The sequence below is a fragment of the Medicago truncatula genome, chromosome 3 (genome assembly GCF_003473485.1).
Source record: "Medicago truncatula cultivar Jemalong A17 chromosome 3, MtrunA17r5.0-ANR, whole genome shotgun sequence".
Taxonomy (NCBI): domain Eukaryota; kingdom Viridiplantae; phylum Streptophyta; class Magnoliopsida; order Fabales; family Fabaceae; genus Medicago; species Medicago truncatula.
This window is the reverse complement of record NC_053044.1, coordinates 30,816,891-30,832,811: the sequence shown is the minus strand read 5'-3', so window position 1 is coordinate 30,832,811 and position 15,921 is coordinate 30,816,891. Positions and strand designations below refer to the sequence as shown.

The following is a 15,921-nucleotide window of genomic DNA, read 5'->3' as shown; positions in this document are numbered from 1 at the left end:
CTTTCCTTTTGATGTTCGTTTCATTTATTCTCTACAAAGTCTGACCAACTCAATGCTATGGTAATTTCAAGTTACATAAAATAAACTCACCTGTGAAGATGAACTGAGTGATTTTGAATGAGTTGAGGATTTTAATGTCTTGGTATTAGTTAATGCAGTTACTTCTTCAACAGTTATCTCAATACCCTGCTTAAAATTAAAGGATGTTTCAGTCTGTAGTATATATAATTCAATTCCTGCATTGGAAAAGTGTCAGAATAAATACGAGCAAAATAGAGGAAATGCCTTTTGTTTATGATCAATCACTTGTACAGGTGGCTCATTTTCTGTTGCTGAAGTGGTGGACAACAGTTCCGCTACAGGTTTTTCTGACGTTGAATCCTCCAACTAATTGCATAGCATGAAAATATAAATTAGTTGCAGAATATTTTTAAGTAGTTGCTACCTGTTAGAGTAAAATTTATTTTCTTTAATACTTGATTTTTAGCTTAATATGCACAATGAGGTGGTGCTAAATTACAATTTTATTTCCATGAGTAGTTTTATCAATTCCTGTAGTAAGAACAGAAGCAGTAGTGATATGAAACTATTAAATACATCCATTACTAAGTAAAGTCATAGCGTATTAATGAGTTTTATGGATAGGAATTTGACAATTTCAACAAATTCATGCTTGAATAAATGGAATGGGATTGACCTGTGAAGAAGTCAACATGTGTCCTGATGCTACTTCAACTTCAATTTCAGCTGCAATATCTTCAGTGGTTTCTGAACTTGAATTTTCACTACTGCAGCTATAACGGGTATCACGGTCTCTGGTCTCTTCTAGTAATTTATAAATTACAGAATTGATCTGCTGACACCTATCATAAGCTATAGCACAATATTATAGAGATTAAAATCATTATATAGTAACTCATAAGCATAGTAATAGAACAAAATGTTCACTTCAATGGTATATCATCATTTTCAAATTTGAAGATGTACAACAATGTTTATCTATATGCCTAAAGTTTTTTGCACCACTTTTAGTTTAGACATGCATAGCTCTAATTTAGAAGCTTTAATTGTTTATACCCTTTAACCAACTGGTATAATTTATTAGATCTTGTGAGAAATGTGGATACTTTCATTCTAGACCTTGGAAAGAAAAATGGTTAAAATGTAGAGATTAATTTTAAAAGAAAAAAAATCCATAAATCTACTCCTTGGTATGTTTTTGTTGCTGTAAAGAAAACTGTATAATATGCAAATTATTTACAGCCAAAATGTAAAAATATTGGACAAAGTCTGTACCTGAGATATAATCTTCTATGTTATTTCTAAAGTCTTCTGTTATTGCGTTAGTCAGATCAGAGAGTTCTTGACAATTTTTGACAATACGATTTTGTACAGCCTGAAAATGAATTCCTTGAGTCTGGCAGAGACTTGGTAGGTTGACAAATGCTACAAGTTTTAGATTTGGCATATTGACTTTCTCATCACCTTCTTCACATACAAATATTTCCTCTAGCTTATCTGATTCTTTTATCACTAGACTCTCTAGCTCAGGAAGCTCTTCACATATGGAGATTGGAAAGACATTTTTCAACATTTTGCACATTCTTACCACAAGTGTTTGTAGCTTTGGGAAGCATACAGTCTTGGTGGCCATAAAATTTGAGGACTTTTTATTCTCCAAATCATCTTCAATCATATGCTTCAACTCCTTGCATTCTTCAATTCTTATATGAAGCAACTGCGGTAGGCACATTATTATAGAAGTAGAGAAAACAAATTCCAAATTTTTACATCTCATAATTTTGATCATTGTAAGTTTTTTGAGAGAAAATGAATTTTTGAGACCCTTAAAAAGACATGTTATCATAGGTAGATTATGCAACTCAATGTCTTGCAACCCAATGTTCATCTGCTGCTCACTTACTTCATTGAGACAAAATATATTTTCTACTTCGGAATAATGTACCTTCAGCTTTTCCAACGAGAGAAAATGCTCAACGTTCACACTCAATTCCTGCCACAAATGAATGGCAAATAAATTACACATGCATAAAATAAGAGTGACGAAACAGTATAACACAATACTAGGTTGATAGAAGAACTAAAATAGTGTTTATATTTTTTCAGGACAGATAAATATGAATATTGAAAATGAATGTGACTACAACTAGTACTATACCTAAAAATGGGAGAGAGTACATGTAGTACTAAATCCATAAACTAAAATGCCCAAAATACTCAGAAGAAACCGAACAATTAAAAGATCAAGCAATCCAAAAGGGTTTACAAACCACTCGTTGATCCCACATTCAGGGCCCCTTTTATTCTTATGTTTTTGATGGAATCAACTACTTTATCCAACTTTGAAATCCCTCCGAATTATGCACCCTCCAAATAAACTGCTTGACCTTGTTATGGTACCTATTGATGAAACAACAACTTTCCAACAACCTAAAAATATCCCCGTCATCGTCCAAGACAAATCTAGCAAACACACAATTTACGTCACATTTCCGCCTCCAAAACCCCACGCCTCATCAATTTCTCCCTGTTCAGTAACCGATGGAGAAACAATTGCCAAGTAAAAAAAAACATCTTCGACGGAGCAAGGCTTTCCCAAACCCATCCTAAAATTTAGTCTTGACACAATCGCGCTGTTTCAATATTAAAAAAAAAAAAAAAAAACAAGCTAAGTAAAAAGAAAAGTTGATGATGGAATAACATACAATGTTTTAAGATATGTTTTTAGTTATGTTCTTTGCATTTAACGGTAAATTAGATGTCAATTAGAGGATTTGTCAATGGTTTGAGAACTGGTTCTATCTTTTTTTATTCGAGTCATTGTAACTCTTTTTTACTATAAAACATGCAACTTCATGTTTTGATTCTGAAGACCATCAGAAGCTGACTATCAGAAGTTGACGTCATCAGAGAGTCTGAAGAACCATCAGAAGCTAGAGTTCATCAAAGTATGAAGATTGGAAGCTGAAATCAGTTCAAAGTTGTTATATATTCTGAAGTCTGATCATTGTAGAAGGTATGGAAGCCTAGAGCAACGAGTGTTTTAGAGGAATTAGAAGGCATTGGATGCTTCTCCACTAAAGAACTAAAGAGCGCATGAAAAGGACATAGTACAATTGTACAACCACAACCTTCATTACTTCACTCTTCATGGTTGCAGTAGTACAAGACAACAGTTGTGACTACGCTGGTTATTCTATATTCAAGGAATGAATTTGAAATTGTTCTCTCTTAGGACAATAACCAAATCAAGCTATAGATCATTGGTGATTATCAACCTTCAACAACGACTCTTTTTGATGTGTTGGCAATCTGCAACGTCTCTTTCACACCTCTATATAAAGGAGTGAAGACTTTAAGATTGTAAGATTGTCAATGGTTTAAGGAAGTTTTTGTATTGTTTTCATTCGAGTCATTATAATCCAGTTTTATCCTAAATCATGCAACTTCGTAGGTTATTTGAATCTTTTAGTGCGAAATCATGTGAATTGGCAAAACAAGAGATCATGTGAAGGATCCAGAATATGAAGATTTAAGTTTAATATATGGTTCTTAAAATACATTTGATGACAATACAGAGTGAAGAAAATTCATTTAAAGATCCAAGATATCACAAGACAGAAGAACGCTTGAAAAAGGGTCAAAATCTACATAACTCACGAATATGAAGGAGCTCCCATCTAGATGAGGTGGAGGTGTGCGGAAGGAGATAGTCAAGTATTTTGCAAGTCACTTTGAAGATGTTCGTTTGAAAAGGCCACATCTAGATCAGGCGGACCTTGCGAGAGGTTTCCAAGCCTTTCACAGAGGAGGAAATAAGAGATGTAGTTTATTTATAGGATGGAGGTAAAGGTTATGTTTGTCAAAATTTATGCTAATGAAAACTCCCTAAATTTCTTCTTTTCTATTTTGTTTCTCTAATTCCAAAGGTGCTAACTGTACGGTTTGTCGAGTTAATGGACACACTTATCTCAAAAATTGAAGCTACATTTAGCAAATGAAGGCTCTTGTTGTTTGTGCTTTTTATTTTTTTGAAAGGATTGTTGATGGTGCTTTAGTGGTAAACGAAGTGGTAGAATTGAATAAATAAATAAAAAGATGGTGTGTGTGATTATAAAAATGGATTCTGAAATAGTCCATGGCTTTATTTGATAAAAATAGCAGATCACTAATAAGTTGGTTGATAGCTTATAGCTTATAGTTGGTGGCTAGGGTATGTAGCTTGTAGCTGTCATAAAAAAATGTGCGTACAATAGTAACTTCTTTTTGTTTTAAACTGTAATAAATAAATTATAAACGATAAACATGAGTTTTAGTTTAAATTACAAGGGTAAAAATAAGATAAAAACTAATAAGTTATAAGTTCAAATACTATTTAAAATAACTTATGAATAATCAACTATAAGCTAGTGAATAATTAGTTATAAGCTCGTGATGAAAAGTCAGCTACCAAACATGTCTTTTTTGGAGCTTCTTGGATTATATGTTTAAGCTGTTTGGGTTTAGTGACAAACGGCATGTTTGACTGAATGCATGTGTTAGTTATGGTAGTTTGTCAGTTCTTGTTAATGGGAACTCAAAAGTTAAATTTTGATAAATTTATCATTTTGATGAATATTTTTAAAATATTAATTTTTTTAATTTTTGTTAATTGGTGATTAAAGATAGGATCATGATAACATGTCCTCTTATGGCACATATTAAGGATTTCATAAATAGTTTCTTGCAAAAAAAAAGTATTTCATAAATAGTTAGTATTTAATGAGAAAAAAATAATTTTCAAAATTTTGATAAATAAACGGAACACATTTTCGATAATATTAAAAAAAATGCTAACATGTACCCTAATAACACATGTGCATTTTTCTTGAAAATATTAAAGATCAAAATTATAGATTATTCATTATTTTGGGATGAAGAGACTACTTTCACAAACATTAATAGAAATAAATGGAAAGATCAGGTGGGTACCTTATTGGAATAATTAGGAACGATGAAATCACCAATAGATGTAAAATCAACCTTGGAGCATTCAACTTTCGTCAATAGTGGCAACGTTATGCAGTAGTGTTTGGTACACATGCCGACTAAACGTCGGAGTCTACGAAGCTTGAGACATTTCAAAGCTGGAAGATGAAAGTGGGTCACTTCATTATTGTGGTTTTGGTGATGATCAGTAGCATCAATGTGCCCAAATATGTATTTCAATTTCGTACAATATTCAACTTCGAGATCTTTTAATTTTGGGAAGACATTGTTTCCCCCATTATTTCCACCACTGCCATTATCAATGTCTACTATTATGTGCTCCAGTTTATCACACTTTCTAATAGTCAAGGTCTCCAATGACAATTTTGATGCAACAGACATTACAAACACTGATTTTATCTTTGGAAGTCCAGACAGTGTCATCTTTTTAATATTGCACATGATATGTGATTTTGAAAGACATTGAGCAAGTTTCCATAAGTTACGAAAATAGGAGCTCGATTCCTGCGATATAATCCGAACTTAAATCAAACCAAACCTCACTTATTATGTGCATAAAAATAAAGGGAATGCAAGCATTTTAACTTTTAATATATAGTACAATAGTAGTTTCAAAACTGTCACGTTTTCATTATGCTTTTTTTTTTTTTTTTTTTTTTTGGTGGACAGGATTCCATCATCAGACTTTGTAAATATTATGCATTATCGCTACCGTTTTTCTCGATAAAAATGATAGAAGTTTCAATTATATTAAAATATTTTTTTGAGAAAATAAAAATTAAAAGAAAAATTAAATCTTTCAAAAAATTAAATGAAAAAATGTTACATAAGAGTTTGAGCTGGATTTTTCATTTTTTTTATTTAAGTCTTTATTTAAACTATTTAACTCCCTTCATTCCTTTTTAAGACCATCTACAAAGGAGCACCCCACTTTGAGTGTTTAAATGAGTTCTCTTTGTCCACATAACTCATTTTACAATAATACTTACTTAATAAGCACCGTTTTTCTCCAACCCAGAACCGCAAAGAAAATTAATAAATAGGTCGTACAAATAATTTTATATCATTTTAATTCAACTAAATTTTATTTATTTCATTATGATTTATTAAATGGGATGAAAAGAGAGAGGGTGCTTCCATAACCACTTTTTTCTCATAGGCATCCAAATATTATACTCCACAAAGGGGGTGCCTATTTAGTATAGTGTTAAATAGGTGAAACACCCACCATTGTGGATGGCCTAAGTGTCCTTTTGAAATGGTAATACCAAATTTGGGAAGTGGATTTTTGCACTTTTTCCTATTATACCCTAATTTAATCCACCCATAATTTCCTAATTTTTGCACAAAATTTCTCTTCAATAAATTTAGTGTGTTATATTTATGTCTTATAACAAACAATAGTCAAGTACTCTCTCTTTCTCCAACAAATATTTTTTTTTTAAAGAATTTTTTTTCTACACACTTTATCTCTCCCCCATAACAAACAATTATATCATAGAAAACAATTATAAAGAAATAGTAGACTTTAGGTAAGATTTCTGTTATTCCAATTATATCCTTAAACAAATATTTCAATAATAATGCTTTATTGTTGATGCCATTGAAAGAGATAAATTTTGATATTATATTTGTTATATTGTTGGTATAATTTAAAAAGATAAACATGTTTATACCATTTGAAATCAGAAAGATCTACCTATAATTTAAATCAAAATTTAACTTATTTCATAAAAAAATATTGTTCATGTATAATTTCGTTAGCGCAACAAAAAGGGTAGATACACTGACATGGAGTGTCCATCCGAACCTTTTTTTTTTAAAATAGAGTGCCCGTCTGAACACTAGTGTTTGTATTCAAAAATTTAGATTTTTTTTTAAATAAACCAATATTAAATTATGCAAAAAATAAAAATAAAAATAATAGAATGCAATGTGTTTGAGCAGTCTGGCCGAAAAATAATTGATAAAAAAAAAAAGTCTGCCGATAAATATAAGACATTTGTGCTAGATATCTATTGAATGAAGGCTTTGGAAATATGTCGATGAAAATTGGCACATGATCAAGCTTCAATTCTTTTAGTGAAGCGAGTTGAACATCTTGGTGTTGGCCAAATATGTATTCCAGCTCATCACAATTTTGTATCCATATAGATTCTAGTAACAAAAAGTCTCCAGCATAGTAACATGGAAGTACAAATTGTAATTTGGGGCATCGAATAATATTGAGAAATTTCAGATTTGGAAACATTGAGTTGTAACTATCGTTATTATCATTATCACCATCAACTATTTCTTCACATTCAGTTGTAATTATGTTTTCCAACTGCTCACAATCATCTATGCGCAATTTCTCCAACAGCGGCAGGCCTCGAGAAGTTGACAGATCAAAAACAGAAACCAGCATAGGACATGAATATATGGTCACGTTCTTTAGATTGCAGAAATTTATGCTGCATTTAAACAAGCTTCGCAAAATTCCACATTTTTGGATTGTTAGCTCCTCTAAATTGTTCATAGAGTCAGAGAAGATGGGACCATTGCATAATTCTTCCAAATTCTTCATTTCCTTGAGTTTTAGTACAACCAACTTGGAGAAGACACTTGGTACTTCAGAATTATTATGTTTCGTGTCTACCAGGCATTGTACTTGATGACAATTTTTCAAAACAAGCTCAATTAGATTATTCATACCATTATCTATAGGAAGAATCCCAGGCATGAGATTTCTCCATCCCTTGTTGGTTCCTTTCAAATGAAGAACCTCTGCTGTTTCCATCACATACTTAAATGTTGCTTCTGATAAATAATCCCATTCAAAAGACACACCTCTTGATATTGTATATTTCATCATATAAGCATAACCGGTGACATCTTTGAGAAAATACCTTTGCAATGTTGGTAAGGTTATTTCCTTACAAGAATCATTGAAACTATTCATGAAGTACAATTCTTCAAGTGATGTGCATCTTTGGATTACTTCAAATGGGTCATTATTTCTAACTTTACAATTTTTCAACTCCAACAATCTAAAATTCTCCAGTTTTTCAATTTCACGAGGAAGTTCATCAATTGTACATTTAGTCAACTCAAGAGTCTCAAGACTTTGCAGGCCTCCAAAACCAGAAATGTCACCCAAATCAACACTTTCAAATGATAGAGAACGAATATTCGACAATGGCTTCATTGATTGTGGTAACGATAGAGGATGATGATAAGAATTATGGCATGATAAATTCAAAACACGAAGCCTTGGAATATTTTCAAAGAATGAAATGGGGATGTGCAAAATGTCCTCCATATGCATGTTGCCAATTAGAATCTCAAGTTCAGAACCATCAAACTTAAATGCAAATAAATCCCTAAGATCTCCTTCACATATCAAATATTTGATTTTCTTATCGCTTTCAACCAGTGACTTTTGACTTTTGTTGGAAAAATTTACTATCTTAATCTCATTCTTTGCTATCAATTGTGCTACTTCACGAACCAAGTCATGCATTTTCACATCTCCTTTCTCTGTCTCCAACAATAAACATGAATCTAAGAGTTTCTTTTTTGATGCAACTGCTTGACTTCGAGCATCTTCGTAACTACCATAAACATCCTCAAAAAGGCCAACTCCTATGCCAAGCCTAGTTAGAACTTCGGTTGAAATTTCTTCATCTTCTGGGAATGTAGAACATAAAAGGAAAAGGCCCTCGGCCTTTTTATCCTTCAGAAAGTCATAGCTAAACTTCAAACATTTATAAATATAAACCAAGTCATTATGAACACTGCCCTTGGACAATGGTTTCTGTAAGGTCTGTAAGCAAACATCCCACTCTTCACGACATTCTTGTCCCTTCAAACTGCTAGCAACAGTAGCAATTGCAACTGGTAAACATTTGCATTCAGTTGCAATTTTACGTCCCTTGTCAAGGATACTTTTGGGGGAAATATCAGTTAGATCGGCATGCAATTTAAACATGGTCCATGCTTCTTCTTCATTCAAGGGATCTAGCTCAATTGTGTTTTCACATACCATTTGATTGTATACCCTCAGATTGCGTGTGGTTATAAGTAATTTGCATCCTTTGTGATTATCTCTATTTGGAATCCCTATGTCATCAAAATTGAGATTTCTCCACACATCATCCAATATCAGCAGAATTTTCTCACCATTGGTTAATCTGCTCCACAACTTTTTAGGTCGGTCTGATTTAGTGGTGTCCTCCCATTTCAATCCTAAGGGTCCAGCAATATCATCTTGAATCTTTTTTATAACAGGAGTAACTGACACTGTGGTATCGATGACATGATCGAATTGCTCCAATGTCTTAAGTTGTTTACCCACTTCTTTTGCCAATGTAGTTTTTCCTGTGCCCCCCATTCCGTGCAATCCGGTTATATAATTACTTTCATCTCGTAGTGCAGCCAAAAGCTCTTCACATTTCAACTCTCTACTTTTAAAAGAAATGTAATATTGAGAAGAATAACGCTCAACACCTGGAAGAGGACGATCAAGTTCAACATTTTCAAATTTCTCCCCCTTTACCATCAAATCTTTAATCTCTTTTATCTTTGTTGTCAACTCCTCTCCCCTTTTATATCTCCAAATACAATCAGGGCAAAATCCAAAAAAACAACTTTGTTTTGTCTCGGTGTTCTCTTGAATGAGCTTTCGAGCATGTTCTTCCCATAATCGAGCATTAGCTTTGATACCTTTTCCTTTATTGGTGGCCACTTGAATTTGTTCCTTCATAGTTGCCCTTCCTTCTTCCAACTTATCCTTTTCTTCATTGAATTCTTTAACAATGCATGTGAAGCAAAATATATTGCGTGATTTTTCTATTGCCTTGTTTAGCACTTTCTCCATAAGTGTCTTCCCCAACTCTGTCAGGAAACACTCCATCTAAATCAATGTCAACATAATAAAGTTAGCAATACAAAAACTATATTTGACTTCTTAAATACACAATATAAAGTTTTTATTCTATTTAGTTCAACGGGTAACAAATATATCCCCTACAAAAAAAAAAATATACGATTAAATGCAAGAAGACCAAAATAAATAAAGGTAAATATACCTAACTAAAAAAATTTACTACGTAAGAACAATTTTAGAGGGTTCTTTGTCCTAAGAGAAATGAAAAAATAAAATGTGTTTACGAAAAAAATATAAGTTTTCAAATATCAGTATATCAAATTTAGTTTTAATATCAACTTTTAGTATTTAGAAGGTACTATGCTATCTGATTCTGTTGTTGTTGCTTCCTCCGAAATTGACCAAGAAGATATGACAAAATTGTGGCATATGAGTCAGAGGGTGATGAAAATTTTGGATAAAGATGATCCTCTTTGTGGGCACAAGATAAAGGATTTTGGGTTCTGTGAACATTGTGATTTTGAGAAACTTTATCGCAACAAGTTTCCTAAAGCAATTCAATGAGCGAAGGGCACACTAGATTACATCCACACTGAATATTGGGGGACTTCACATGAGGAGTCTTTGGGGGGTCACATGTACTTTATGTCGTTGATTGATGATTATTCAAGGATGATATGGATATTCATAATGAAGCATAAGAGTGATGCTTTCAAGAACTTCAAGTAGTGGAAGACATTAATGGAGAATCAAACTGGAAGAAGGTCAAGATGCTACGAAATGATAATGGTTTTGAATTATGTTGGTCTAAGTTTAATCAAACTAAGGTCAAGATGCTACGAGATGAAGTCACTCGAGAATAATCAAACTTGGGAGTTTGCTAGAAGACTCCTAGGGAGAAAGGTAGTGACTTGTAAATGGTTGTTCAAGAAGAAGGAAGGGTCGTCAACAGCTAAGGGGATCAAGTATAAAGCTCGGTTAGTTACTAAAGGTTTCAGTCAGAAAAAGGGAATTCTCTATAATGAGATATTCTCACCAATAGTCAGACACATTTCCATTAGGGAGCTACTTGTTATAGTTGCACATCAGGACTTGGAGCTCGAACAACTAGATGTGAAAACTACTTTCTTACATGGAGAGTTTGAAGATGAGATATACATGGCTCGACAATGTGGTTTTTACGAACCTGCAAAAGAGGATTATGTTTGCGAGTTTAAGAAGTCCTTATAATGATTGAAACATTCTCTAAGGCAGAGGTATAAGCGGTTCGATAGCTAAATGATCAAGAATGGGAGACCCTAATAAGAAATACCGGCAACCATGAAGAGGATTTTTCACTATCTCAAAGATACATCTGATATTGGTTTCAGTTATGATGGTGATAGTCAGCATTTAGTATCTCGTTACTCAAACTCTAATTATGGCTGCTAAAAATATGAACCTAACAAAAGTTGACCATTTCTTTAAAAATAAATAAAAATTAACCATTGAATTCTATGATATTTATTCGTATAAGAATTGTATGATATTAACACGATGAACAATATAAATAGAAATAAATATCAACAATAGTCTACTTTAAGATTGAGGTATATTAATCAAACTATTGTGGGGGAAAATCTTGTTCCTATAAAATGTATTGCATATATTGAAACGAATTGGCGGTGAATCAAAGTGGGTAGAATTTTTTAGTTTGCTGATTGTAAGGGTAGAAGTCGTATGATAATTTTGTTCATGGTTATGATGGATAAAAATAAAATTATACTATATAAAAAGAAAATAGTCTGACTTTTTCTCTATAAAAATGCCCTCAATTTTGAATAAAAATAACATATGTAATAAATAGATGAGAATAAATTTAAATATTAAAAAAATAATAACAAACATGATATGAATATATAGATGTCTGATTTTTTTTTCTTTATCATTTAAAAAGTGTAACAAACGATGAATATATTTATACTTACTTTTTTATTATCCCAATTATATACTTAAACAACTTTTTCTATAAAAAGATCATGTTGGTGCCATTAAAAAAAAGAATTATATTATATTTTTTGTTACATTATTGGTGTCATTAAAATAAATAATCATGATTAGTTTGGTTTGTTATAACTTGAAAGCAACAATATTTATATTTTTTGTTTTAATTCAAATCAAAATTTCATACGTGAGTGCCCGTCTTTTCGCTAGTTGTTAATAATGGAATCGTTTAGTAGTCAGCAAGATTTTCAATGGGCACTAGGCTATTCGTGTCCGGTTGAATCAATCAAAATTGAGAAATGTGAAACGTATTGGTTCGGTTGGTCGATTCATTGAAATTGAAAACTGAAAATCGAGAACCGAACCAATTTACGTCAGTTTCCTTTGATTTTTTTAACAGCAAACTTTATTAATAACCAAGTTCGTATACAAGACGAACGGAGACCGACAAGACAAAAATTACAAAGCAAAAGACGCTATATATACACGGAACACCCAAAATAAGAATACATACACTGTACTTCTTAAACACCAATAGAAATCAAACCTCCAAGACCAATCTAATCCCTTAGATTTGATTTGGTTTTTGAACTAAATCAGCGAAAATCAGATAATATTTAGTTTGATTTTGTTTTTCAGTTTAATCGATGTTTTTTTTTTTTTTTGAAGGAAAGTTTAATCGATGTTGTATGAACTTGTTATGCTCCTAATGCTACATCTAATTTCATGTTTTCTCTCGGCTCATTTTGTGATAATCTACGCCATAATTACCCTCCACCCGAATAAAGGAATTTTGATTTTTTAAGGCAAATATATAAATTTAATAGTATTAAAACGAATAATGATTGGTAAACACTCTTAATATGTACATCCCTTTCTTTCTACCATTCTAGGAAACTTCAATTAATCAAATATATGGTTTGTGTGACCACATTTTTTTCGGTTGTGTGACCACTATTTTTCCAGCATTTTTTTTATGGAATTTTCCAGCATTTAGAAACTGAAAAATGTAGTCACGCAGCTAAAATACGTGTGACCACTATTTTTCCACTTAATTAACCAAATAAATAGTTGTCACACAACTAAAATAATGTGGTCACGCATACCATATATTTGGAAATTTTTCAGAATGGTATAAAGGGGTGTACACATTAAATGTGTCTACCTATCATTGTTGTATTAAAACGGTTAATAGTTCGTAGTTTTTTCTCCAATTTTAATTTTTTTTTTCGGTGTTAATCCTCTAGCTTTCAAGAGAAAAACATATTTAATCTGAAGTTTGGTCAAGAGAGATACGGAAAGTTTGGACAAAAAATTATTTCTTTATAATCATTCAATTATATTATTTTCTTAAACTGTTAGAACTGGCAACTTCACTCTTGTGCCTAATTGTTTTTGAAATGTCGATGTTTGTATTGTTACTAATATATGTTTGGAGTAAGAATCAAATCCTCCATCTTCATTCAAAATGGCCCGGTTCCCTGTAGATATTAATTATCATCAAAAGGTTAAATCTTATAAAAGTATGATTGCTTGATTACCTCGGAGTTAGCTATATGACTGTTTGATAACCTTGTTCAGCTAGCGACCAGCAAAAGTTGAATCATAATGTATCTATGTGATACAATAAAGCTATCATCAATACACCATGGATAGAAATTTTTGAAAAAGTGATAGGAATGAAATACAAACTATATCATAACTTTTAATTAATCTCATCTTCACAAACTTCACAGCTGGATAGTCATTGTTCAATCTCGTTCGTTATACCTTGCATGAGTGGCTGATCTTTCTTCTTTGCGTTCATCTGTGCCTTCGCCTCATCGTGCCTGCTTCTCGGTTGCTTTTAATGAGCGGTTCTGCTGTTTTTAGCAGATGTTTTGCTGATGTGTTTGGTCAGGTTTTGGCCTCAATCATCATCAGGAGCATGCCGGGATGCTTGGTTATCAAGTTGCAAAACTTTTTGGTTTGATAGTTTATCTCGTGGGAGCTGGTTTTTGGTGCTTTTGTGTTTGGGTGTGAGGTAGTTTCTTTTAAGAGGTCATAGACTTGGTTTAGTCTATTTTGTTTATTAGAAATGGGTTGTTGTATGTTACTTTTTTGATCTTTGCGTATTTTTTATTTTATCTTTTGTGTTGTACATTTGTGATCTCCAAATATATATATGAGAAAAAAAGGACTACCAAAGCACATTCATGTGACGGGTGAAGTGGACAAATACTGTGACCAACTCTACTAACTTTAGGAGATATATACGTGTATCTTAGAAAAGAGTGTATGATTTACTTTCTCAAATCCAGTCCAGCTTGAGTGTAATGAGGTAAGTCAAGCAATGTTGTAGATGTGATGAATGATCATCTGAGCACAACTTCGGAAAGGTATGTTTTTCCTGGAAAAAAAAATGCAAAGAATAAAATATGTTTTTCTTTCGTTACTTGAGGACAAGCAACATTTTTATGCATGTTAAATGCGTTTATCAGTTTTTAATTGCTAAAAAAATATCATTGTAAATGTAAATACTATGAGAGTATAAATAATGCGAATGTTAGGAACATTTTTTTTCACTCGGTGAAATTGAGTGGACTCTATATTTTAAAAGAGAAATGCTAGGAACTCATGTAGGTCTTATCATTTTATGTGAAATCCTTTTAATGTGTAGTAACTATATGAATTTCACCGAATAAAAGAGTATTAAAAAGAGTGTTAGAAAGATAATGTTCATAGCACTCTTCATTTTAACAATGAGTTACACTAAGTTATGCTCTATATACTCTCTCGTTCTTATTATAAGAAACTTTCTACTTTTTAGATTCATTAAGTAATTAACGTATCTTGTTATAAATATAGATTAGATACATCACTTACATATTGAATCTAAAAAATCAAAAGTTTCTTATAATAAGGACCAGATGGAATATGTTTTAAACCAATAAAAAATATATTTCCATAAAAGTGTGTTTGACCATAAAAAATAAAAAAAACAGAGACTACTTTCTTGACTCATATGAACAAAGATTATTCTTTTTCAGATTAGGAGCGGGTTTCCTTTAGCAATAATATAAACAAAGACTTGGAAGAAAAATATAAACAAAGACTTAGAGTTGCACTATTTTATCCTATCATAAATATAGCATTGTAAGCACAAATTCACTTTTCATTCATTAATATAGTTGCATTATTAAATTGATAGATTGTCCGGCTGCAGAGTTTTTCACATGGAGTTGGGGAGAAAAGCAAATCCCACTACCCCGTGTTTGTTAAAGGGTACTTAAAAAAATAATATCACGAAGAAAAGAATAATCGTTGCAAATTCAAAGTCAAATCACAATTATACTCCACTATCCCCGTGCTTTCCGGCACCATAAATTTGTCGGTTTATTAGTGAAAAGCAAATCCCACTACCCCGTGTTTGTTAAAGGGTGCTTAAAAAAACGATAAACGTTAAACGTTGGAGAAAGAGGATGATATAGTTTGCCTTTCTTTATCGATTACTATTTCAACTTGAATTTAATTAACATACTAGTTAGTGTATGTTAGCGCATTTAATTAACATACATTCAAAGCTTATATACGTAATAGGTCCATGTAATTTAGCGTATTTTTGGTTTTCGTCCTGTAAGTTTTTTTTTGTTCTAAAACAACCCTTGTATTTTCGTAACCTTTTGAAAATTGTACTTGCCGTCAGATTCCGTCAACAAAAATGCTTTTGTGGGTAACAGAGGCACGTGTTGCAGGTTCTGAGTTGGCAAAAGTTGCTGAGGTGGCATGAGAGATCATAAGCAGTGTTAACACAGGGACTAAAACGAAAATTTACATAAGGATGAAAATAAAAAACGCAGACATTAAATTTTGAATTTTAAAAACCAAACGTTCCATCTTCTTCCTCTAACATTTCTTTGTTTCTTATTCCTTTGAAACTTTCCCTAATCTTCCATAGCTAGCGCCCTTGAACCAAAAAATCATTTCCTTCAACAATGTCTTATCATTTCATTTCTCAATCATCATCAAATGAGTTGCATATAGGTGGGTGAAAAAAATTACGAGGATTGTCATGTGAATTG

The 15,921-nt window shown here is 32.1% G+C and overlaps 1 protein-coding gene across 1 annotated transcript; it reads right to left on the bottom strand.

Moving 5' to 3' along the window:
• Positions 1-6,705: 6,705 nt before the first annotated feature.
• Positions 6,706-13,976, bottom strand: LOC25491044 (probable disease resistance protein At4g27220). Its single transcript, XM_024778088.2, has 4 exons — positions 13,631-13,976; positions 13,402-13,474; positions 6,996-9,904; positions 6,706-6,709 (listed from the first exon to the last, which is right to left on the bottom strand). The coding sequence occupies exons 3-4, from the start codon at positions 9,902-9,904 to the stop codon at positions 6,706-6,708; spliced, it is 2,913 nt and encodes a 970-aa protein (XP_024633856.2). The 5' UTR covers positions 13,402-13,474; positions 13,631-13,976.
• Between the last annotated feature and the right edge of the window lie 1,945 nt (positions 13,977-15,921).